The sequence below is a fragment of the Narcine bancroftii genome, chromosome 1 (assembly GCF_036971445.1).
Source record: "Narcine bancroftii isolate sNarBan1 chromosome 1, sNarBan1.hap1, whole genome shotgun sequence".
In the NCBI taxonomy this organism is placed as follows: Eukaryota; Metazoa; Chordata; class Chondrichthyes; order Torpediniformes; family Narcinidae; genus Narcine; species Narcine bancroftii.
The window spans coordinates 362502433-362529979 of record NC_091469.1 but is presented as its reverse complement, the minus strand read 5'-3'; the positions used below and the strand labels follow the sequence as shown (position 1 = coordinate 362529979).

The 27547-nt window shown below is 38.6% G+C and overlaps 1 protein-coding gene across 2 annotated transcripts in view; it reads left to right on the top strand.

The window, feature by feature from the left end:
• Positions 1-27041, top strand: part of LOC138750405 (contactin-associated protein-like 2) — a 2015431-nt gene extending 1988390 nt beyond the window's left edge. Inside the window, exons 22-24 of one of the 2 annotated variants that reach the window (XM_069912458.1) lie at positions 11701-11928; positions 17815-17889; positions 25728-27041. In XM_069912458.1, coding sequence (XP_069768559.1) covers positions 11701-11928; positions 17815-17889; positions 25728-25927 — 503 coding nt within the window. In that variant the 3' untranslated portion in view covers positions 25928-27041. Of the gene's footprint in view, positions 1-11700; positions 11929-17814; positions 17890-25727 lie in introns of those variants that run through there. The other variant, XR_011349326.1, reaches the window with a different exon arrangement.
• Positions 27042-27547: the final 506 nt, after the last annotated feature.

Below are 27547 nucleotides of genomic sequence, written 5' to 3'. Positions count from 1 at the left end.
TGTCAAAGTTGAGACATAGGTTATTACTCTCGCACCATATCACAAGATTTTCACCTTGTCTGTAGTATGACTCGTTGTTGTTGCTGATGAGGCCAACTACTGTTGCATATTCTACAAACTTGATGACACTGTTGGAGCTGGATCTGGCAATGCAGTTGTGGGTCAGTAGCGTGAATAGGAACAGGGTGAGCACTCAACCCTGAGGTACAGCAGTGCTCAGTGTTATGTTGCTTCATATTTTGCTACCAATCAGACAGACTATGGCCTTTATGTTAGGAAGTCCAGGATCCAATTACAAAGAAGGGTGTTAAGTCACATCAAGGACAGCTTTTCCTCCAGCTTCTGTAGAATGATTGTTTTAAATACAGAGCTGAAGTCAATGAACAGCAAGACACTGAAGTGACTGATTGGAGCAAAATCAATTTGTGTGTATCCAACGAGCAACAAATTTCTCTCTGAAACCAACAAGAACCTTCTTGAGTGGTAACCATTTAACTTGAAACCACAGAGCCTGATGAAGATTCATAAATGTTAAATTCTGTGCCCAGTATAAGAATTGCCTGATACCAGTGAACTTGGAGAAGTGAAAAGTGAATGAATGAACTGTGAAACAGAGAACTTTCCTGAGCATATACACATTACATACACGTGCGCTTAGAATTAGAAGGGGATTCTTAGATTAAGTTAATAGTAATAAGTTAAAAGATTGATCCTGTTATTATGTTTAAAGAAAATTAAAAGCAACTTTTGTTTAAGTAACCACTGTCTTGGTGAATTTCTATTGCTGTTGGGTTTTGGAGTCCTCTGAGCTCGTAACAGTATATTTCTACATACCTCCTTAAATTCTGTTTCTAGGACCTTATCTCTCTTTCTGCATGTGAAATTGGTACTAATACAGACCACTGAAATTGGTACTAATACAGACCACAACCTCTGGCAGCTTACCCTTCCCTTTCGGAATGTTCTGTGCCCTATAGAGAAAATACAGCGGCATAGGAATGCTCTCCCCTGGGGTATCCAGCATGGCAAGGATGGGTTCTCATAAAGATTCTCTTATAATAGCTTGCTGCTTGTATACCCATCTCAAATTTCCTATCAACCTTCTTAGCTCCAATGCGAACAACCTCAGCTTCTCTAATATATTTGTGCTGCATCAATCACTCATTCCCTGAACCAATTTGCATTGTTTTTCTGGTAGCTGCTATAAGACCTTCAGCATTTTCCAAAAGAACAATGAACAGAAATAAATGTGGTTGACTTGTGACCAAACCAGTGTTTGAGAAAATGTCAATGTAATCTCCTTGCTTTTCAACTCTTTGTTTTTATGAAAGGCGGAATCCATTTTTGTGTTAATTGTTCACTAACTGGAGAGGTTCAAAATAGCTGTTTTCTAATTTTCCTTAATTTCTTTCTTCACTTGGCTCATCTTAATTATGAAAACTCCAGGTTACGTCAGACTTTTTTTTCCTGAAATCTATTCATGCTGTTCTAAGGTGACTGTGGAGCAACTTCTGGGAATACAGGTCTCTCAGTCAAGCTTTTCATTTACTTTCTCATTTTTTCACTTGTCTCAATGGCAATCAGGATGGACGCGGAACACAGACACTCAGAAACAAGTTCTAGAAGTTGCACAATGTCCTTTGTCCATATCATTAGGTGGGCATACAACTTGTATTTACATTAAACTGTGCCGTTTTCTAACTAAATAATCTGGCTATGGCTGTTGTTCACATGTCGCACTCAACAAAGCACTTCACTTGGAGATAATGGCTTTCCGGTGAGGCCTTAAATTGAAGTCTCATCTGCCCTTTCAAATGGATGTAAAAGATCCCATGGGACCTTTTAAAAGCAAAGGAAGAGAGTTATCCCTGATGTTATAAACATCTGGTGGCATTCTACTTAACTTTATAGATTACCTCATCATCACTTCGCCCTTTGTAGGAGCTTGCTGTGACAGTTAGGCTGCCTCATACGTCTATGTTACATAAATAATTTCCATTCAAAAATACCGTATTGACTCAAATGCTTTGAGTTGTTTAGAGATTTTTAAAGACTTATTTAAATGCAAAAAAATTGTTTTCCTTTCCTGCCACAGTTGGACCCCTTGTCACTTCTTCCCATTACGTTACAACATCCAAAAACTCATTCTGCACCCCCAACCCATGTCACATCCACAAAATGTGTTGTAATTAACTGCTCAGAATAAATATTGTAGATAATTAAATTCCACCTCATTATTCAAAATGCAATTAATGATATAACTGTAAAATTACAATAATAGACACTCATCATCTCATTTCCCTGATTCTGAACAACTGCCAGCTAAACTCGTTGAATGTCAAAAAGCACACAGCTGTTGCATTTAAAGGTAATTTAGCACTGCAAAGTTTCTGTTTATTTATGTTAATGAAACACTTTTTTATTATCTGATTGTTTCAGATCATTTGTAAAAATATAAGTAAGTAATCTGAAGTCATTGAAATGTTCTCTTAATAGTTTGAAGCTGAATATTTTAACACATTTGCTGTACAGTTCTAGATCCACAATACTGGAGGAATATAAAAGCTTTGACGAGGGTACAGAAGAGGTTCCACCAGGATGTTGCCTGGATTGGTGTATTAGTTATAAAGAGAAGTTGAACATACTTGGATTATTTTGGATTAAACGTCAGAGACTGAGGGACAATCTGATAAAAGTAATTTTTTTTTAAATTAAAAATACAGAATTGCATCTCAAGAGCGTTTGTTTTACAACTGTAGAAGTTCCAAATATTAGAGAGCATCAGTTTAAAGAAAGAGATTTATGAGTATTTTGTAAACAAAACATAGTAGGTGTCTGGAGAATACTGCTGGGGAAGTGATAGAAGCTGATACGATAGTAATCTTTAAGAGGTAGAAGCAGACACCAGCAAGGAATAGAGGGATACAGACCATGTGCAGGGTAATAAGATTAGTTGATATTGATATCGTGATTGCACATTGATTATCAGACTGAAGCAAAAGACTGCTAGCTGAAATGTTAACCAGCACGTCTCCATGCAAGATACTGCTCCTCATAGGCTGTTGACAATAAACAAATGTTCAAATGATTGTTCAAAGTTTAGATTTATTTTCAGAGTGCATATATGGCATCATATACAATCCTGAGATCCCCTTTTCTTGCAGGCCAGGCAGAATTTTGACTATCATTGCCATGGCAATGACTGAGCAATACTTTCAAGTCAAAGGAAGCTCTGTAAAGTATTTTATTTAACATTTTTGAAGAAAATGTGAATATACACTGAACATTTAATAAAAAAACCTCCCAATCAAAATCAAACCACAAGCCACCTTAATGAGACCTTTGATCCTGATTTTACTTCACCAGTTTCCACAGCCTTGGTTCTGTTGTAGATAATGCAGACCTAAGATCTGCCTCAACTTAAATACAGTTTCGATTTTTTGTCTTCAAGTGCAGCAATATCAGAATCAGGATTTATTGTCATGAACAAGTCATGAAATTCATTGTTTGCAGCAGCGTCATCACAGAGTGAACATTCATATTATAACCGTCTCATGACCTTACTATAAAAAAAAAACAATAATAGTGCGTGAAAAGTAAGACCGTCTCTGGTTCATTGATCATTCAGGAATCTGATGGCAGCGGGGAAGAAATTGTCCTTCTGCCACTGAGTGCTCGTCTTTAGGTTCCTGTATCTTTACCCCGATGGTAGCAAAGTAAGGAGGGCATGGCCTGGGTGGTGTGGTGTTTGGGGATAAAGGTTGCTTTTTTTAGATACTACCTCATGTAGATGTCCTGTGATGTCACAGGCTAAGTTCACAACCCCCTGGAGTTTATTCTTGTCCAGAGGGTTAGCACCTCCATACCAGGCAGTGATGCAACCAGCCAGAATGCTCTCCATGGTATACCTGTAGAAGTTTATAAGCATCTTCGGTGACATAACAAATCTCCTCAGGCACCTCACAAAGTATAGCCACTGGCAACCATTCTTTTTAATTGCATCAAATTCTCAGAGATGTTGACATCCAGGAATTTGAATTTCTTGATTTTCTCTGGATGAGGACTGGGTCACGTTCCCCTGACTTCCTCCCAAAGTCCACGATCACCTCCTTGGTTTTGTTGAAAGTGAGCGCAAAGTTGTTGTCATTACAATATTCAACAGGCTGATCAGTGTTCATGAAAGACAGGCTCTTCTGATGACACTGCTTTTAAATGTTGGGGTAAGTATCTGTCATTCTTGGCTAAAACTCGGAGAAAGACAAAGTCTCAAATACATCTCTGCATCCAGAATCACTTTGCAGGTTAGTGAGTCCATTTTGCACGTCATCAGGTTATGCACAATCAATTCCACAAAGACTGTAGTTGCTGAAACTGAAGGCTTTTACTTGAAAGAGATGGACAGGATCCCCATGTTGGTCACTCACATTGACCTGGATGAAAACTGGGGAGAGGTTTGTGGCATGACAGCCTTTATGGGGAAGAAAGGGGAGGAGTCACGAGCCGGCCAGTGAGAGCAGGGTCAACCAGGAAAGGTCATGTAATTTACATATTTCAACTATGTACAATAATGATTTTACCACATCAGGGTTTCCTCACCAGTGCCAGTCCTTCTTGGCTGGAGTTCTGGGGTGTAGGAATCCTTCTCAGAGGCAGCTGAGATGCGAGACAACTTCCTTTGTAACATCAGCAACCATTTCATGAACTGGTACTTATTCCTTAAATTATAACTGATTTTTTTTCTAAAGGAATACAACTTTGAATTTCAACATGCCACCTTGGCAGAGTCAAAGATGTATCCGATTTCCAAGTAATTGCAATACCTTTCCCTGCTACCACTACTGCTAATTTAACAAATTCCAATTGATGGTTTCAATATAGATCTTGTACCTTCAATATTTCCTAATAAAAATAAATCAGGGCTTTGCTGAATAGCAATTTCTATAGCTTGTTCTAAAAAGTTATGTAAAGCTGCCCAAAAGAGTCTCACATTGGGACAAGACCACATTGAATGTATAAGGATCCTACATCTTAACCACAGCTAAAACATTCAATCTATTCTACTTATGTGGTGAAAGATGTGTGGTCTCACATATTTGTTTCTCAATTGCTCAAATGACATTAATTGACCTCTTCAACATTAACAATCCCTTTATGAAACCCTGCCTGATCCATATTTATTAATTTAGGTAACAAGTTACTCATTCTATTTGCCAAACTTTTTGGTACCATTTTGTAATCCACATTTAATAATGAAATGAGTCTATAGGATGAAGGTTTTAGACGGTCTGTATTTTTTTTAGGAATCACAGTTATTATTGCCATTGAGAATGATTCTGGAAAATAATGAGTTTCTGAAGCCCAGTCTAATACTTGCATAAATATAGGAATTAATAAATCCTTAAATTCTTTATAAAATTCAAATGGAAAACCATCTCATGGAAATGTGTTACTTTGCTCATTACTTCTCCTACTTCTGGATCAGTAAATGGGGCATTGTTCATTTTGTTCTTCCAACCTCAACCTAGGCAATATTATCTGTGATAGATAATTATTTTCGCTTCTTCTTCTAAAGATGCCAAAGTATATAATTTCATATAATAATTCCTAAAATATTCATTTATTTTTTGAGGTTTGTATGTAATTATATTAGTGACTTTTTTATTGCATTAATTATTCTTGAAGTCTATTCTGCTTTTAATTGCCAAGCTAGTACTTTGTGATTTTTCACCTAATTCATAGTATCTTTGTTTCATTCTAATAATAGCTTTCTCAGTTCTATAAGTTTGTAATGTATTATAATTTTTTTAATCAGTCTACATTTATCTTCAGAAATGTGATTTTGAAGATCCTTTTCCAAAACTGTAATTTCTTTTTCTAATTGATCTACTCCTCTCATATTATCCTTTTTAATTTTAGATGTGAAGCTTATAATTTGATCTTGTAGATATAACTTTAAAGCAACCAGTATAATAAATTTATTGTTTACTGAGTTCAAATTTGCATCACAAAATGTCCTAATATGGGTTCGAACAAAGTCACAAAACTCTTTCCTTTTCAACAACAAAGAATTTAATCTCCCTTTATATATTGACCTGCTTATCAGGAATTTCCATGGTTCTTAACAAAGGCGAATGATCAGATTAAATCTTTGGTTTATCGTCCACTTCAAAAATCCTAGTTTGTATTTGACCCAAAACCAAAAATAAATTGATTCTAGAATAAAAATCAAACCTACTAGAATAAAATGAATAATCCTTCTCTCTAGGGTGGTTTCTTCTCCATACATCAATAAATTCAAATCTCTCCACAAACCCAGAGTAGGTGTAGCAGCTTTCATTCTCGCCATTACTCAAGTGGGCCTATCCAACAATGGGTCTAAACAAAAATTAAAATCCCCACCTATTAAAATATTTTCATGTGCCTATACTAAATTTTTAAAAAAGTATCTTGAATATATTTCTCATCGTCCATATTTGGAGCACACAGATTCAAAAAAATCTACATTTCTGAAAATACTTGATAATTATCTGCCTGCAGGGTCTGTAACAATATTTTGAACTTTAATCAGAAGATGATTTTTTTTAAATCAAAATTGCCACCTCTCTTGCCTTAGAATTAAATGAAGATAAGGTTACATATCCTACCCAATCCCTTTCTAATTTCAAATGTTCTTTTTCAGTTAGATGTGTTTCTTGAAGAAAAGTTACATCAACCCCCAGTTGCTTAACACTCTTTTTCTTTTTATCATCCTGTCTAACCTATTAATTAACATTAAAATTTACAAACTTAATCACCTTACTCATCGAAACCAAATATTGTTAATCCCCTTCCCTCACCTAGTCCGGCAAGTCTCCAAATGCAATCTATGTATCCGGATGCACCTCCTCCAGGAATCAAAAGAAAAGAGAAAAAGACAAAAGTACAAAAAAATAAGTTTACAAATTCATACCTATACCAATATAAGAAAAATCCCTCCCAATAATGTTGACCAGTACAACACTAACTCCCTCCATCTTATGGGTTGAAACTGAGGTCACAGATACATACAGAATCCCACAGAAGTTGACATCTCCCACTCCTCCAAACTCCCTTGGTTCATTAAACATATAAGCTTTAATCACTCAGTTAATAGAAATTAATCAATTTTTAAAATAGCATCCCAGAAATCAAAGGGAAAAAAGGACAAAAGAAAGAATATTTCTTCAATTTTTTTCCATCTTGATTATAAAATTTGAATAAAAAGAAAGTGAATAGTTCATTGCAACAAGTCTGTAGTAATTGCTAAAGCTGAGCTTCAGAACGACTCCAAAAGTATTCTTCTGCTTGAGCAAAATTAGTAAAGTTTCTGTTCTGTTATCCCAAAACAAAGATCTTCAAAGTCGCAGAAAATCGAAGGACAAATTTGTAACCTTGATCATAAAGGATTTTCTTTGCTGACTTAAATGCTTTCCTTCTTCTCAACAGACCCTCGCTCAAATCGGGATAGAATAAAATTCTATCCCCTTCTCACAATAAAGGACCTTGTCATTCCCACGCTCGTTTCACAGCAAGACATAGAACTTTCTCTCTATCTTGATAACACAGAAACTTTAATATAGAATATGTTTTTTGATTAGGGGAGGTTTTGGTCTTAGAGACTTATGGGCTCTTTCAATTTCAATCATATTCTCAAAATTATCTTCACCCAATACTTTAGGAATCCAATCTTGAATGAAGCAAATCATGTCTGGACCTTCTTTTCCTTTTAAAAGGCCTACTATTTTAATATTATTTCTTCCACTAAAATTCTACAAAATATCCATTTTATAGAAAGCTTTTATTGTAATTAAGCCAGTTGTTGTATTTTACATAATAGATGCCCTGTCTTCAATATGCTGTGTACCATCCTAGTGATTTTTCCTTCCATTTTCTCTAATTCCTTCTTCATTTTATTTACCACATCCAACACGTTATTAGTTTCTGCTTTCATTTCTTTAATTTCAGCCTTCATACTCTTTAATCCTTCTCTCTTTTCCACTTTCATTGCTTTAATCTGCTGCATTATCATTATGGATAACTCATCTGTCTTAGTCTGTGGATTAAATTTAATTTATTCCATTACCTCCTCTTCTTCTATCCTTTGTTCCACTTCTTTCTCTCCTTCCTCATCTTCAGCTGACGAGCCTCCTCTGGAACCCGTTTCTTTCTCTTCCTGTGCTGAGGTCAAACTCCCCGACTCTTCTATGGACAGTTGCTGCACTCCCAGTAGTGCCTCAAGCTTCATTGTTCTGTGCATGCCCATTTCTCACGCATGCGCAGTTCACTTCCTGGTTCCTCCCGACGCCATGTCTCCGCAGTAGCGGCTGGGAGGTGCCAGCAGAGGTCCCTCCAAGGACTCACCAGATCGGGAGGCAGAATGAACTCCAGCTCCATGTTTCATCGTCAAGGTAGGCCTTGAATCTTTTTTTCTTCTCCTCTTCCTGTCGGGTTTCAGAGGTCGTTGCACTTACATTTTCTTTGATGATAATTAAACTTGAACTTGAAAAGTATATTCTAGTTAAAAGCAAAGATGATAAGGAGAGCCAGGCTTGAATAACTAAGGAAATAAAGAAAGACATCAAACTAAAAGGTCATGCGTTCAAGGACAGCAACATAAGTGGGAAGCTAGAAGTTTGGGAAATGTTTAAAAAGCAACAAAGAAACACTAAACAAGCAATAAAGAAAGGGAATATCTATGCCTCATTTTTCTTTCCAATCTGCTTCTAGATCTCTTATTAACCAAGGTTCCTTAACTTTTCCATTCCTACCCTTTATCCTTCTGGGAACATATTCTTATTGTACCTTTCTTATCACATTCAAATGGTACACTATCAGGAGGTACATTGGATGAAGTATTTATTTAATCAATTAAATAATGCTGCCCATATATGGGTGTATATAAAGCACAACCATTTTCAACACAGGGTGTTTCTCCGGTAAATCTCGTGGAGGATTTCCTGTTTGAAACAAGCAGCTCTCAAAATAAATTTCTGGTTCGGTCCCTGATGGCATTCTGTGTGATGGCATGAAAAATAATCTAATCCTCTTCCCTGTCACCCCTTCACCTATCTGCAGGATTTTACCATCCGTCCTTGTATTTTATTCATTTCCAATGTGTGGATGTCATTAACAAGGCCAGTATTGTTCTGGAAAACATGGTGGTGAGATACCACATTGAGCTACTGCAGTCTTTTTGTTGAGCAGGAAATTCTTCTGTTTAGACCTGGTGACAATTAACATATTTAAACTGTTTTTAACATGGCTGGGATTGTCTTCACTATCCAATCACAGCTAGAGAATTGACAGCAGCATCTTCTACACCCATAAATGTACTTTTAATGTGACTTCTAAGGATCCACCCATGGCCTTTTTTCTTTCTTACCTCTCCATTAACAATTGTCAACCATCTAAGAAAACACTGCAATTTCCAAATATGCCTTTGCCACACTGTTCTACCTTACTCCAATTATCACCACCTTCCTAATTCCTCTGTTTTCTCTACATGTTCACACCTCTTGTCTAGCAATCAAGACTGGATATGCAGGTGATCTATTTAAAAATTGGAAAGCCCATCTGTGGTGCACTGTCGGTCAGAAGCAAACACACAAAACCAAATGACTGTACAATGGGCTTTATTCGACATAAACTTCCACAGAGCCAGCTGTGAGGAGAGCTGCTGTAAACTCTGAGAGTGACTTCAGAGGGCCGGCTCAGGCTTATATCCGGGAGGGTAATTGACACCCGACCAGGTGGGGCTTGGTCCATTCAGGTCGGCTGATTGACAGCCGGCCCGTGCTCTTCTGCAGGTTCAGAGGTTGCCCCCTCCAGTAGGCCAGTGGTGGACCGCCACACCATCTTTTACAAAAGATCAATTTCCTTATCTGTTGCCAAGCTCTGATTTTCAATCACTGACTCTGCACCTTTCCCTAATAATTGTTTTAAAACTAAACCACTCCAGAATATTGATTGAGTTTTTGATATTGAGATGAGTTTCAGACCTCTCATTCATGGCAGCACAAAGATCACACATTGCCAACTTCAAAGCAATGGCAAGACCACCTCACCTCAAATTTCTGCTGAAACCCTTGGCTGTGGTTGTTAGAGTCATAGAGAGAAACAATGTGAAAATAGGAGTTTAAGTCCATCAAGTCCATGCTGAACATTAGCCATCTATTTATGCTGACCCTGCATTAATCACACTTCGTAATTCTCCACACATTCTTGCCAACTCTCCTCAGACTCTATCACTTACCTCTACACTAGAGACAACTTACAGCAGCCAATTAGCCTACTAACCTGGACAGCTTTTTGATGTGGGTGGAAACTGAAAGACCCAGAAGAAACCTTTGCAATTACTGGGAGAGCACACAAAACCACACAGTTGGTGTGAGGCAGCAGCTCTCTGAGCAGTTCCCCCCCCCCCTCCCATCAACCACCCCCAAACTTTACCTTTGTTATATCTAAGTATGTCTATTTAAATATACTCCAGACTGGCCTCCACTGTTGTTTTTTTGCTAACATCTAACCCGTGGAGGTAAACAAGATAATCTGCAGATGATGGGATCTAGTGCATCCACAGCCATGCTGGAGAAACTCAGCAGCACCCAAAGAGAGCAGTCACCAGCCAGATGGCATCAACATTGACCTCCTTTTTCCATTTACCTCTCTTTCCACCCCCCCACCCCCCACCCCCCCCGCCAAGTGGTCTGTCTGAAGAAGGGCTCAGGCCCAAAATTTCAACTGCCTTTTACTTTCTTTAGGTTCTGCTGAGTTTCCGCAGCAATTTTGTACACTGCAACTTCTAATCCATTTTATAATTCATAGTATTTATCCATCACCCCCATGTTCTACTGACCAACACCAATCCCTAATCAGTCAGCATAAACAAATTGGACTGAAGGGCCAGTTCATTGTTGACTTTAGTTAAGAAACACTTCAATTTTGAAGTTCTCGTCCTCTTCAGTTCATTCCATGGTGTCAATATTTGTACTTTTGCTGCCTAAATGTATTATATAAAAGGAAGATTTTTCATGTAAATATGAAGAGAAATTCTGACCTTGATTTTGTTATTGGCCCTTGACGGACAGCACTGTCCTCATTATGTCGATGAAATCGTAATAGTAATCCTGTTCCCACTTTCCCTTCCTCTTCTTCATGAATGAATACATATTAGCTGTTTATTCTGTAGAGCAGTGGTTCTCAACCTTTTTCTTTCCACTCACATACGACTTTAAGTATTCCCTATGCCATAAGTTCTCTGTGATTAGTAAGGGATTGCTTAAGGTTGTATGTGGGTGGAAAGAAAAGTTTGAAAACCACTGTTCTAATCGTACCTAATTGACTCGTTATGCGCACTGTTTCGTAACCCCAAAGGAAATGGGCCAATGACAATTTTCCTCAAGAAAAATATTTCAGTAACAATTGGGTCTAGAGTGGTGATTCTCAACCTTCCCTTCCCACTCACATCCTCCCACCTTAAGCAATCCCTTTCTAATCACAGAGAACCTATGGCATAGGGATTACTTAAAGTTGTATGTGAGTGGAAAGAAAAAGGTTGAGAACCACTGCTGTAAAGTATATCTGTTTATATCCAAAAAATATACTCTAAAGAACATTAACAATTTTCAAATTCAAACCAATACTTAATGCTTATTTCCACGCTTTTTCTTGTCTTTGTTGCAGAAATTGGAAACATTGACCAAGAGGTGCAGAAGTATAACACTCCAGGTTTTATTGGCTGCCTGTCACGAGTTCAGTTTAACCAGATTGCACCACTCAAGGCTGCACTGAAGCCTAGTCCTTCTTCTCAAGTCAATGTGCAAGGAGAATTTGTTGAATCTAATTGTGGCGCATCCCCTTTAACTATTCCACCAATTCCAGCTGCAACAGATCCCTGGCATTTTGGCTCAGGTAAGAACCACTCAGCTGTTAAAGATTTTTTCTGTCATTGGCCGGTCTGCCCTTGAAACATTTCAGAGAACATTCACAGTATGAGAGCAATTCCCTCATTTAGGTGTATATTACAACATGTAGAATATAACTAAACTCTGAAAAGCTGAATTCTGATTAAACTTAATGCAAACAGTAAATAGTCTGGACTCTGGAATGATTCATCTGAACAAATTGGAAAAATAATAGTCTGTCCACATCAGTAGCAGAACTTCGAGCACCATCACACTGAGCTCAGGGCACCACAGGGCTGTGTGCTCAGCCCTTTCCTGTTCACGCTACTGACCCATGACTGCATCGTTCGATCCAGCTCCAACAGTGTCATCAAATTTGTAGATGCACAACAGTAGTTGGTCTCATCAGCAACAATGATGAGTTGCATACAGAGAAGAGGTAAAGAATCTCGTGATACCGTGAGAGAATAACAACCTGAGTCTCAACATGGATAAGACAAAGGAGATAATTGTGAACTTCAGGAGGACCAGGAACATCCACCCTCCTCTACACATCAATAACACAGTAGTGGAAGAATGAAGAGCTCCAAGGTCCTTAGAGTCCACTTAACAAGTGACCTATCATGGATACAGAACATCTCCTCACTTGTCAGATTGGCGCAACAGCAATTGCCCTTCCTGAGAAGACTGGAGCTTGAAGGCTACCAGCCACCATTATGTCAACCTTCTACAGGAGATTTATTGAGAGGTCCTGCCTGGATGCATCACAGTGTGGTTCATTTGAAATGGACCAGAGATCAATCTTCAGGACTATAAGAGTGGCAGAGAGGATCATTGGGATCTTTCCCCCCCCCCTATTGATTTGATCTACCACCCTGCACACAGTATCTTTCAACTATCCGCATTGGGGTATCAGAGCCAGCAGTACCAGGCTGGAAAAACAGCTTCTTCTTACAAGCAATGAGAATGCTGAAGAACCAAATGAACTGCTCACATTAACCATTGAGATTCTAATATTTACTAAACAATATTTAATGTGTATCTTCTTCTTTGGCTTGGCTTCGCGGACGAAGATTTATGGAGGGGGTAAAAAGTCCACGTCAGCTGCAGGCTCATTTGTGGCTGACAAGTCCGATGCGGGACAGGCAGACACGATTGCAGCGGTTGCAAGGGAAAATTTGTTGGTTGGGGTTGGGTGTTGGGTTTTTCCTCCTTTGCCTTTTGTCAGTGAGGTGGGCTCTGCGGTCTTCTTCAAAGGAGGTTGCAGCCCGCCAAACTGTGAGGCGCCAAGATGCACGGTTTGAGGCGTTATCAGCCCACTGGCGGTGGTCAATGTGGCAGGCACCAAGAGATTTCTTTAGGCAGTCCTTGTACCTTTTCTTTGGTGCACCTCTGTCACGGTGGCCAGTGGAGAGCTCGCCATATAACACGATCTTGGGAAGGCGATGGTCCTCCATTCTGGAGACGTGACCCATCCAGCGCAGCTGGATCTTCAGCAGCGTGGACTCGATGCTGTCGACCTCTGCCATCTCGAGATTAATGTGTATATTTGTCCTGTATACATATATATATATATACTGTTTATAAGGTATGTGTGTTGTGTTTGGTTGTGAGTCTGCATGTTTTGCACTGAGGACCAGAGAACTCTGTTTTGATATGTTGTATTTGTGTAATTGGATGATAATAAATTTAAACTTGAATTTAAATAACTGATCATTTCTTGTTTTTAAACAACTGTATTTTCCCAATTTATTAAATTCCTTAATTTATAGTGTTGCAGCACCAATATTTTATCTTTATATCAACAAAAGATGATGCTGTATCAAAATGTTCTGTCTGACTTTGCCTCCTCACCTTCATTAAAGATGACGGCATTTTATTCATAATGGCTCATAATAAAAAAAGTAAAGCATTTTATGTGGAAGGAAATATTGGTTTCTTGGGAACATTTTCTCTCCATCTCCATATGATCTGATTAGCAATTGGATTGTGCCCAAGTTTCCAAGAATTCCAGACTCATTTATCCAATGGGAGGAACATAATCAGTCAATACCTTGGGGCTGAATTTCTTGTCTTTATGGAAATATTTCAGGTAGTTAATTAGCCTCATTCATGAAATAGTGCTTTCTGAATGCTAAGCATTCTATGGCTATTTTGGGAATGAGAGTGATAGCTTACCTAATCTGGATTCATTCATATGTGAACCATTGAAGGAATATTTCAATGTGTACTGCTCAAATTTGATACCATCCAATGAAATTGGATCTCTTTAGATTCACACTTATCCCTTATCTTTAACTAGTTCTGTTAAAAGTACATAAGCACTTCATACCTATTCCCTAGTCATCATACTTTGGTTCAAAATAATCATGGTGGAGAAATTACAAGGAGAATGGTAAATTCATGCTCCCTGTTTCTTCACATGATTGCTTATTTTTGCCACGCCACCTGTATGATTCACTAATTGCATGGTTGCACGTCGTCTCAGTCTCGAGTGGTTCCTACTTCTCCACTTTAAATGCCTTTTACTGAAAATGTATATTTTGCCTTCAAAGGTGTGGCAATCCTGTTGTTGGACATTTGTACAATTAATGGAAGAAGGTATTACCTTGTATACTCAAATCTATGTTGTGGGCAAAGCCCAGAATACATTTGTAAATAAAAGGGATAAAGCATAGACAACTGTCTTTGGCCAAAATGTTCTATCTTGGCATCATTAAGCTGGACATTAATTAAGAATATTGACCACATCCCATTGTAGTGCTGAAACAATGGACCTTAATTAATGTGCCACTAACTAAGCTGTCCCTGAACAGTTACAATACTGGTGAAAATTCTCCCAATAATGCATTGTCCATGAAAAGCAATCTGAGCAGCCACTGCCACCTCAGTCAAAGTGATGGAAGGAGACATCAACATTATAATTTAACCCAAAGGTGAGAAACACTGAAAAATTGAGATAATTTTACTGGTTACAAGATATTATTGTAAATTATTGTTAATTTGCTGTTCCAGTTAGCTCAGTGTTAAAAGGATACTGAAGCAGGCAGCAGCTAAGTTGCTGCACACTTCAACTCCCATTGACTTTATTGAACTTGATCTTGGTCACAGGCACAACAGAGCCCACTTGCTCACATTTTTTTCACTTACAGTGGTCTTCTTTTGCATTTGATCATCTCAACATCAATATTTCTTTCCTGTCATGTTTGCACACCTGATTCCAAATTACAGCACTTTCCAGGCTACCCCATTACAACCCTTTTCACAATTCTGACCTAATCAAATCCAGATTCTGGCTTTTTCCCTTCATGATCAAAGTTTGAAAATTTATCAGCAAGCCAATCCCTCAAAAGATTAAAAACCAGTGAAATAAAATAATCTTCAAAATCAAACAACTCAGCAAATAGAAACACATAAATTAGAGGTTCTCCCTGACTTCCATCCTTAATTAGGAACGAGAAATTGATCATATCTCGGAATGGACATAAGTCAGAATTTTACCCACGTGCGTTGATTATCAAAGTCTTAAAGCAGACCTTTTAATCAAATCTTTTTTTCAATTTAGATTTTTATAGTATTTGACAAACTATAACAGAGATACAGGGCACGTTAAGAGCAAAAATGTGCATACTTACTTGTAGTCGGTGTCCTGGGGTTCATAGGCTGGACACAGCCATCTTGATTCCTGTGTGCATGCACAGTGGGTTCGCATATTGGCGTTCCATTGGCACATGCATGAAAGTTAAGCGCCCTGACAATATTGAATTTGCACCCTGAACTCCAAGGTCCGCATGGTATCAAATTTGCATGTGGCAACGGAACTCCAATACTCGAATCAATTGTGCATACACCAAACAAACTCCAATATGCGCACCCCCTAGGCATACGCCAACCGAAGACCCACGCATGTGCATAGGAATCAAGATGGCCACACCCAGCCTATGGATACCAGGATGCCGACTAACAAGGTAAGTATGCACATTTTGGCTCTTGCGAGTCCTGTATCACTGTTATAGTTTGTCAAATACAACATAAACCGCAAAAATTTTATATATATTTTTTAATTGGTCGTATGTGCGGATGGATGTAAGTTGAGTAAGTCGAGGTGTATCTGGAGTGTAAACAGCAAATACTGGAAAGAAACTAGCAATGAATGGGATAGTGACATTGCTCATAACAGTCGGATTGCTCACTTGCCACATTGTTCTAATTTTGCAAATTATAAAAGTGATAGAGGACTATTTATAATGCAGACCAGAGAGCACAAATTCAAGTGTAACCATTCAATTGGTCTTCTCTAATGTGGGCTTGGCATTGGAAATTTTATTCTTGGTAAAATAACATCTGGATTCTTATAAAACTGAATTGGTTTGCATATACACTTTCCACTCTAGGGAAAACAATAAATACTGCCACAGACCCAAGATTCAAAAAATATTATTCATTGGCATTTAAGAAAGAATTCAGAATCTGGTTTGGTGGTTATAGGTGTTCACTAGATTCCAAACTATTTTAATGTTTTGGTGTTGCATTGACGTAATTTAAAAGTTTTGTAGACAGACTTTCTACTACTTCTAATGGTTCATTTAGTTTCATTTTGCATAGAACCTGCCTCCTGTCATTTTAACAAATGATTTGATCAGATAAATTAGTGTAGGAGTTCATTTTCATTATGGCTCAAATTATTTTGATTTGTTCTGTGGGGTTTCTTGGTGTTGATGCACAGGTTAAGTTACCAAATCCCATAGTGCTTCCAATGAATTTGCCATGACAGCTGAATTGAATTTTTTAATGGAATTTTTTAAAAGTCTCATAAATTCAGATTAAGGAAGAAAGGTGGTAGTATAGGAGGTATGAGGAAGTAAAATATTTGATGTAATCATATTATTTTATTTTATTCACTTTCATTACTTGTAGCTAGAGGAATTTATTCGATTTCTTGCTTGCTTTTTCACAAGCATGCCGAAGATTTAAAATGTTATTATATTTCTAAAATATATTTTATTTTTAGACCTACCCTTTACATTATTTTTCTCTGGTTTACGAAGATCTCCAATTAAAATAACAGATGATGAAGGAAATCCTTGCAGATATTTTTAAAAATATATTCCACATATGCATAGATGCATCTTTTTTTGGTCTGGACTCTTTGGTTGTTTTTTGCAAGAATAATCTTTGGGGCACAGGAAAAAAATTAAGACTTGCCTTTTTCAATTCTATTTGGGATCTTTCAAAACACATTGCAAACCATTGTAATGTGCAATGACCTACGTGCAGCTGTTCTGCATGCAATTACAATCTCGCCAACAATTATGGCAGGATGGATGTCTTGGACATCTGATTTTGGTGGTGTTTCTAGGAAGACATATTTTCTGGGAAAATTCATAGCTTTTCAAATGTTATCACCTAAACTGTCAAATGGATTGACGCAAATTTTATTTAAAACCATTGCATCTCCAATTTATAGTGATTTCCCTTAATACTTAAAATAAAACATCTGGATTATTACTCAATTGAGCCATACTGATCACCATGTTTTGCCAAAGAGGATTTCGCAAAAACGTTTATCATGTATTTGGAAATTTTCCTTTTAATAGCACATACAAGTCAGCAGAAGCAATAAACTTGGCAAATGTACCAGCAAAATCAGTACTAATTTTCACAAAAAGAATGTTTGATGCTGCCCTTTCATTCATTTCTTTGCAGAGATGCTGCTTTATTTTATGAGATGTTTAAGTAGCTATTGAAAGAAATCCAGAGCTTCCTGCAAAAGGATTTCAGTTCTGAGGCATTATCATACTCTCATAACTCTTTCATTTGTCTATATTGAAGTTCAATCTAATTAATTAATGAATAATTTGTCTTGTGACATTGAGTTTATTTGTATTTTCAGCTAGTGCAGAATTTCCATATAATGAAGAGACTGCCATCACAGACGGAGTAAATCGAAATTCAGCAATTATTGGTGGTAAGTGTCAGTGTGAACTTGAAAGAATACTTAGTATGAAAAAAATAGGATGAGACTAGAAGCCTTTTTTAAAAAATCCTTTTGAGTTTGTGATTGGTTACACAAAATCCCTGCATTGCTCTCATTGTGTTCTCTATCTTGGATCCCAAGCTTGTTCTCAAACTTTCATGGTGAAGGAAGAAGTTCAAACTTGGTATGCCTAAGTATGACATTCTCTTGAAAAAGAGAATAGAATTTTCCTTATTATTTTATAATGTTTAAGGAAATTGGTGTAATTATTTCAAAATTAAGCTTTAAACATAAGCATGAGACTACTAACAGAAAACATTAGCACAGAATTGACTCTTCATCCCACAATGTTGTATCCAACCTATATAAATCTACTCCAAAACATTCTAACCCTTCCCTACCACACAACCATAACTCTCTAGTTTCTTTACATTCACATTCATGTGTCTCTTTTTTACCAGCCTCCATCAGCACCCCCAGGCACCTACCACTCTCTGTGTGTGGGGGGGAGGGGAGGGGGAAAGACACTTAACTCTAATGTCTCCATTCATCTTAAATGGATGTCCTCTGTTACTTGCTGTTGTTGCCCAAGGAAAAAGGGTACTGGCTGTCCATCCTATCTATGCCTCTTAATACCTCTATTAAGTCTCCTCTCATCTTTCATCACTCCAAAGAGAAATGCTCTAGCTCTGTCAACCTTGCTTGTTATACCAAGTTAACAGCAGCTCAACAAATACCTGTTAGTTGAGGAGCTAATATAAATCAGGGAACAAAGTGATCAGAACAGGAATTGCAATGAGCGAAATAATTTTGGATAAGCTCAAGTCTATGCAAGCTGGAATTCTAATTCCAGCCAGTAAAGTTCTGGTAATAACAGCCTAGAAACAACTAAGAGTTTCATTGGATATTCTGCGGCAAACAGAAAGGAGGGTGGAAAAAAAGTGGTGGTGGAAGCAGCTAAAAGTGTTAATGGATGGAATGTATTGAAAACACAGAAATACTGGAAGAACTCAGCAGGTTTTGTAGTGTCCATAGGAGGTAGAGATACATAACCAATGTTTCAGGCTTGAGCCCTTCAAGGTATGAGTAAAAAGTGGGCAGGTGCCTAAATTAAAAGAAAGGGCGGGGGGGGAGAACAGACCAACAGATAAAGTGTTTAATTGGATATGGAGGGGAAAGATGAAAATTGATGGGGGGAGGGGGTGGCTCTGTGAATTTAGAGCTGAGGTAAAGGAGACAGAGAGAAAAGGGAAGGGAGAGACAGCTAGAGAAAGGGAGACATAGGAAAAGATGAGGGAGGGCTTTTCATATTTCACAAAATACACTGAAAGCTCAGTTCAAGATCAGATGTAGTAGGAGTATGAAGAATGATGGCCACGTTATGTTTGTTCTACGATTCTAGCAGTTCACTTAAGTGCTCAATGGAGGGATTCGTTTTTGAATACATTTCAATTAATTCAGAGGCCAAGTTGCAGACTGCAAGAACTTGGCCCATTGTGTTTATAAGGTAGCTCTAGGACTAAAAGAATTCTGAAATCATTGAGCTCAGCAAGATGATCTTTTTAAGATGGATGCTGTCTTGGGTAAACTTGTACCTCTCACTTTGTTCGTTTTAGATTGGTCACAGTGTTTGAGCTACCGAAAGAAAATAGACACACACGCCGAGAGCACTTCAGTTTATACAAATCTTTATTACAAATTCTAAAGCTGATATCAAACTACAATATGCAAGCCCTTCCCAATTATACTTATCAACGCCTGGACTGGTCCCAACTGCCGAGGCGAGGTAACGACTGCACACTTGTAGTAGGTTGTCAGGGCACCGGTAGCAGCTTCTCCACCTCCCCCGACCAGGACGTTGGCTGGACTCTAGAAGTTCTTCTTCTTGCTGAGAGATGTTGCCACCTCTCGGAGAGTCTCAAACTTCAGCAGTGGGACCATGGCTTATATTACTCAAAAACTGCTTTCCCAGGCACCTATTCCCAGCACAGTAAGAAAGATAAGTGAGCAAGCTAGCATGCCTAGGCTTTTAACGAATAACGCAACTTTCTAGCTTATCATTTTGAATACAATGGTTTATTTTGCGTCAAGGTTAGATCTCTGCCTGAAAGACTGTGACCAAAACAAGCAGAAAGATTAAATGTTCTTGGTACACAGATGTCTTTTTGTCAGATAACTGCATCTCCGGGCCCCATGGTGGAATTTAGCTTGTGTCTGGTGAGTCTCAAGCAGGTTACTGATTCTCAGCCTTACAGGAGCAAAAACATGGTTTAAATCCGCCAATACAGATGCTCAGGCCTGAAAAAATATGCAGATAAAGTGCGTCTAGAATCTCCTTTTTAAATGAGAGATATCACAATCAATATGGGATTGGTGGAAACCCTACTCTTCCTCCCTCCTACCTTTCCCCAACAGCAGTAGCATTAGTCAGTAGTTAATTATCAAATAGCTAAGCCATGCTCCTGACTGCATCAGTTGACATGACCAAGCCATATAAAAGGATGAGGGATATAGATAGGGTAGCTGCAGGAAACTTTCCCCCATATCAGAAGTAGATAAAACTAGAAGACATATATTTAGAGTATGGAGTAAGACATTTGGAGGGGATCTGAGGGAGACCTTTATCACTAGTGTTGAGTACCTGGAATACACTGCCTGAGAGAGGGGTGGAACGAGAATCACTGACAGCATTTCAGAAGTGACGATCAATTATATTTCCTGGACATAGAAAGCCACGGGGCAAGAGCTGGGAAAGGTGATTAATAGGGATGGTTGCCCACTGGTCAGCACAGGCAAGTTGGGCTGAATGGGCTGTATTACTGGTCAAGAAGGAAGACATCAGAGGTAGCAAATGATATGAAATAGATGGTCCTGAGATAGAGCTATGAGTCATCAGTGTCTTTCAGTTATGCTACCAGGGAGTAGCATGCACAAGGTAAAAAGGTGTCTAGCTGACCAAGAACAGATCCTCTGTGGACTCTGGAAGTAGCAATGTAAGTGTTGAAATGAAAGACATAGAATAAGATTATTGACCATGAATTTGATAGAGAGCAACAGGTCAACATATTGGTTGGCCAGCACTTTTATTTTCTTTTACAGAAACTAATCATATTTAAAATCCGAGATTCCTTTATTGTCATGTAATAATACAGAAATGTAATATTACACGTAATTTCCTTCTGCCCGCCATAAGGCAGACAGCGCCACGATTATTATTGCCTGGCATCCCTTACAGAAAGAGAGAAGGAGTAGCAAAGCGAGTCACTTCTGATACAGCTAGTGTCTGAAAGTTCGTCTCCAGCACACCCACAACAGCTGCACTGACCCCTGTTCAGTCCATCAGGAGCTCCAATTCCAAAACTCCGACGTGATCAGGAAGCCTTCAGCATCCGAGGCCCTTCTTGCCCTCAGCACACTCACAAATCCCAGTTCAATAAGTCCCTCAGCCACAATGCTGACTGCCTGCAGTGTGCATGGGTCCCTCAGCCACTGAGCCCCTTGCTGCCAAGCTATCATGGTCTCCATCCTATAGGGTCAACTTCTCTGCTCCTCCTTCCCAACAAGAGGGGGTGGGTGTTCTTTCCGTTTCTGCTGCCCTGCATCAGTCCGCTGCTCCTCTTGAGTCTGCAGCCCCACATGGCCAAGCTCAGGTGCCACCATCTTGGCCACGCACCCTGGGGTTGCAGGTTTTTAATAAAAAATGCCGTCAGCTCGTTTAATGGGCTGTTTAACGCCTGTATGTAGCCGCTGGCTTCAGGATTGAGCAGTTGGATCCTGTGGAGCAACGTTGTCTCTCCGCTCCCCACTGCCCCTGGTCTATGCCAGAAGCTCCAGCAGAGCTTTCCTTAAATCCCTGCTGACATTATGTCCCTGCTGACATTTAGATCAAGTATTTTAATACTCTTCTTTATTACCTCTACCACCAATGATACCTCAAGCAAAGTGCATTCCTCAGAACATATGTTTGTTCCTTTCCCAGTTAACCACAATCCTTCAATTTTTCAGGTAAGTCAAGATCTTTCCATTTCAGTTATGTGCTATCTTGTGAATAGAGAACAATATTCTTCATGAGTTTAGTTCACTTTCTAACAGCTTTTTGAAAGAGCAGCATGCCTGATGGTTGGTGACAGGAAGAGTTTGAAGGGTAACTGCCACTGGCACTATGTGATTAAAGTAAGCTGCAGGGCAGGTTTTAGTAGGTAAAATAGGCCTACAGCCTTTCAAATACTTGCTAGAACTTCACAAATGCCAATATCTGCATTTCTGAAAATCTGTAAATACAACACATTACTATGTACTTTACTATATTTTAGTGGCAAGGCCAGTTAATTTGAGGCTACAGATTATTGCATTATTTTCTCTGAGTTATACATTTATGAATTTTAAGAGGAGTTAATATATTTCAGATTTAAGTAAGAATCCAAAATGTGGTATATTGAAACATGAAACTGTTCATGTTATTGATGCGCAATAAAAAAGACTCCACGGGGCAGTAGATCAGAGTCAAAAGGCTTTTATTAGCTTAGATATTAGCTGGGGCTCAGAGAGCATCCGGCCTGGATCCGAGCAAATGATCTGGGGTGCGTCATGCGTCGGGGCTTTTATTAGGGAATCTCCTGGGAGGGCTCAGAGGGAAGGAAGGGATGGTCCAGGCCAGTACATACAGTTATTACAGTGGTGTAATACCTCATATCACCATAGATATATATTTCAAATATCTCAAAGCCAATAGTCATACCATCCAGGTTAATGTACACTTAAATTAAATTAAATTCCTGGTTCACTTCAATGATCAGTAGCCCATTATTAAAATGCAATTTTTACAAGCTTAGTTTGTGTGCTTTAGTGCCACTTAAATGAGTTCACTGTTGAAAGACTACCACCATCAGGTTGAAATTAGTTAGTTCACTGTTGAAAGACTACCACCATCAGGTTGAAATGAATTCACTGTTGAAAGACTACCACCATCGGGTTGAAATGAGTTCACTGTTGAAAGACTACCACCATCGGGTTGAAATGAGTTCACTGTTGAAAGACTACCACCATCGGATTGAAATGAGTTCACTGTTGAAAGACTACCACCATCGGGTTGAAATGAGTTAGTTCACTGTTGAAAGACTACCACCATCGGGTTGAAATGAGTTCACTGTTGAAAGACTACTACCATCGGGTTGAAATGAGTTCACTGTTGAAAGACTACTACCATCGGGTTGAAATGAGTTCACTGTTGAAAGACTACTACCATCGGGTTGAAATGAGTTAGTTCACTGTTGAAAGACTACCACCATCGGGTTGAAATGTGTTAGTTCACTGTTGAAAGACTACCACCATCGGGTTGAAATGAGTTAGTTCACTGTTGAAAGACTGCCACCATCGGGTTGAAATGAGTTTACTGTTGAAAGACTACCACCATCGGGTTGAAATGAGTTTACTGTTGAAAGACTACCACCATCGGGTTGAAACAGTCAGAACAGCATGAAGTGAATGTCAGAATAGAAATTGGTCTTCCATCTCTAATTCAAAATATCCTATGTACAGTAAACCACCCAGTATATGGCACTTAAGGGGATTGGTAGACGCCAGATAAATGAATTTTCCAGTTGCTTGAGATTGTGTGTTGCATAATTGGCGAACTAACTGCTAGGGCTGCCAATTTTAAACCTTCATATTTTTTACCTATTTACTTTCCATGATTTTTTTGCCAGTTGTTTGAGGCTGCTGGTTGCTTGAATTCTGGTTAATGGAGATTTTGCTGCAGTTACATTTACGTTTCATACTCCCAAGAATGTAATTCCTTTAAAGTTAAGGCATCTAGCACATAGCCAAGAATGAATTTCTAACAGCATCTTACTTCTTCTGGTTTAAAAAAAAGTTTTCTCAACAGAAAAAGATCTTGTTTTGTCTGATTCAGTTATAAAGATAGTTTAGCCTTATTTTGTATTATTTAGTTTCCCTCTATCAATTCAACATTTTTCCTGGGCTCTGCCATTGTGAGGAATGAACTGAGAACCGATGTGGTCTGTCCCTCCTGCCTCCCTTCACCCTTCCTTGGTCCACCTATTACCACCCACAAGTGCTGCTTGACCAGCTGAGCTCCTTTTGCAATTTGGGTTTTGCTCATTCTCATTTTTTCTTCATTTCTAAAACAAATTACCTTGACATTCTGAATAAAATAGATAATTTGACAGATGAAAGACAAGATAATGCCTGTTATCCACATATACTAATATGACATAATAATAAGCAAATACATTTTGTTGCCATTCTGTCAAAGTGTGCAAAGTATTATATTTGTATGATAAATACTAATGAAAGCAATAAAAAATGAACAAAAAAGTAAAGCTATTCTGAAGAAGGTGTGATTCTTGAATACCTTTTCATTAATAGCTTCCAAGCAGTAAATAACAAAAGTACCAGTCCCCGGTACAAAATGCACTGCAACACCATCACCCAAGACAACAGCTGCTTCTGTCTAGATGGATATGGGTAGCAGGAATTTGCAATGCCACTGGCTTTAAGTTGCATTCTGAGACAGATATCATTCTGATTTGGTATTGTATTGGTGCCCTTTCATTAGCTGTAGCTCAAAATCCTCCCATCAACAGTCTGGAGTAGAGTCAGTAGGTGTTTTCATGCTGGGCCTCCACTTCGAGGCTGGCTGCAGAGGTGGATACAAATTTTAATCTTACCTGTCATGGAGCAGCCCTAAAAGGCTGCTGCAGTGCTGCTTTTATGTTGAGCGGCGCCTCGGTGCATTGTTTGGAACTGCTGTAGGCGGGGCGACTGTTGCTGTGGCACTGCCCATCATAAATACATGGCAGAGCAGCGGCCGTCTTCCCTACCCATAATCCCCCATACAGCTGGAAATGTTCTGGGAAATGCAGAGCAGTTCCATCTGTGTGGGGGTTTATGGGTAGGGATGACGGCCATTGCTCTTCCATGTATTAAGTCGCTGATGCTGACGAGTGGCCCCAAAAGCCAAAGTGGGTTGATGAGGTGCCAGAGCAGACAGCGGGGCTGTCACAATCCGCACAGGCCCCTGTCCTGAGGGGGTCATGTCGGGAGAGGAGTGAGTGAGATAGGTCACTGGCTGATGATGTCACCGTGGTGTCATTAGCCCACTGCTAGACAGCAGTACATTAATGCAGGGTTGCGGAAAGCAGCACTCTGCCACTGACCACTGATGGATTGCAGTCGGAGCTGGCCAAGGAGCATTAATTGAAGTAAGTCTCCCGACATAAGGGCAGAGAATCTCCAACTTTACATTCGGGCTTTTTAACTGTATGAAAGGGCCTAGTATAAGGATTAAGAAATTGAAGCATATGTCCTTGGTTCAATTAAGAACAGTCTTTAAGTGTTGGATTACCGAGTAATGTTTGTATCTTCTTAGAGAATGCTAAGGAGTGAGGTTGCAAATTAGTTCTTGATCTAATACAAAAATATATTTATGTTGTTAACTTTTTTAACAATCATCTATTACTATTCTGTGCAGATATTTTCTTCCACTAAAGTTTGAAGCTCTAGCATTAATAAACCTTATTGATTTGGTTTTTGCCTGAAATTTCAGGCAGTGTATGCACTTTAGAGTTCTTGCTAAGAATACTGAATTACACAAACTTCAACAGAGCACCTCCCTCCCGGCCCCCCTCTTCTCCCACAATCTAGAAAATGAGAGTTACTTGCCCTTCTCCCTGATATGCCCTACTTCAGCTACTTCCTATTGATTGGGCATGTTTTCTTCTGATGTGGAGAGGTTATTCTGTTGGATTAGCATGACGTTTTATTTTGAGGTGGTTAACGATTTTAATTGTGTGTTTCTTTTCTGTTAGGTATTATTGCAGTTGTAATCTTCACCATTCTTTGCACATTGGCCTTCTTGATCCGTTATATGTTTCGCCACAAAGGAACCTACCATACCAACGAGGCCAAGGGGGCTGAGTCTGCTGAAAATGCCGATGCAGCTATAATAAACAATGATCCTAACTTCACAGAAACCATTGATGAGAGCAAAAAGGAATGGTTCATTTAAGATGACTTTGAGAAGGTTTTCTTCTAGTGTATTTTTGGCAATTCAGGAAAGATCAGCACAATGAACCAAAATGAAAAACAGAAAAAAAAAACAGAAAATAAAATTAAAAGAAAACTAAATAAATGATTCTATGGATTACCACCAGTTTGAACAGCAATTTTCCCCAAGTATGTGAATCCTGATCTGAATACATTTACAATTCAGAACAAAAAGCTGATAGTATAGGTGATTACACATATGCCAAATACTCATTGTAAATATATTTTATGTAGATCATACAAGTACACGGTTTGTTTATGTTTGCTGAAAAAGCTTATGAAGTTACAGTATTTTAAAGAAAACAGATCATCATTGCCGGAGTTGGTGGAAAGAATGATTTGGCATGCCATGGTTATAACAATTTGCAATTTTAAGCTGGTTGCATATTTCGTAAGTTTTTCGATTATTGTTTTGTTGTTGAAAAAAAGGCTTGTTTTTTGTAGAGGTACTTGATAGATAATAAATAAACAAAATGGTCACAGAGATTTGCACTTGGACCTAACTTCTGTGTGTATATGGGGGAGAAAAGATGACCAGAGTGCATGATGAGAGCTACCAGAATTCTCTCCTCACCCACGGTGCCTAGAGCACGAAAAAAATACAGAAAGGTGCACAGCAAATAATGTTAACCTTTTATTTGTATTGCCTAATGATTTCTCTCCTTATCTTCTTGTCACTGTACATATTTTTTATTCTTATTTTACAAATGTTGACTTTAACCTTTTATGGTAAAACTTGGCACAGTGCCAGTAAACATTGTTTCTGTTGTGAAGATATTGCTGCATTGACGGGGAGAAAGTTATAGCTACAAACTAGTCCAATGGGGTAGAGCAGGATTTTATTTTGCATGTTTAGGGACACCAGGATATTACATTGTGAAAGCTCCGAAGTTACCTGTATTTGCCTTTGGACTAATTGGCGTGTGATCCATTGTATTCTTAATTTTTAAAAAACACGCTCTTAAACATGGTGTTTTCTGTTCAGGAATTTAGGATAGTTTATAAATTTATAAATTTCTGAATTGTGTCATACCTTATTTAAAGTATGTACTGTAGTTTGGTTAAAAGAAAAGTGGGTGGGGTGGGAGGAAATGTACATTAAAGCGCCTTGCTGTAAATATTTGTCTTGTTGCTTTTTGTTAATTGTTTTAATGAATTGCATCTATCAATGGTGGAATAATCTGCATAAAATTAACCTCTGACTTGATTCAGGGACTCTTTCTGGAATCACTCCAGACTTTAGAGTGTGTTGTACTGTGTTGCATCGCTGTATGATAACCTTGTACCTGAATCTCACTTTACTGTGTGTTTATTTACTCTACCAACTGAAGGAACTACCCACATATTGTGGCTTGTATCTCTCCAGTATTCAGTGGGGTGAGTAAGTCTAAATTTCCCTGGTAGAATGGCTTCTGGGATGGGCAAAATCCATCACACAAAAGCCCAAGATGCAAAAGATTAGAGTGAATCAACTACTAATGCTGACACATTTTATTAGCTATAATCAGCCTAGAATAAGGTCTTCAGAGCTACGGAACTTCTCTCATGGTTAGTAAAAGGCACAGCATGGAAACACACCCTT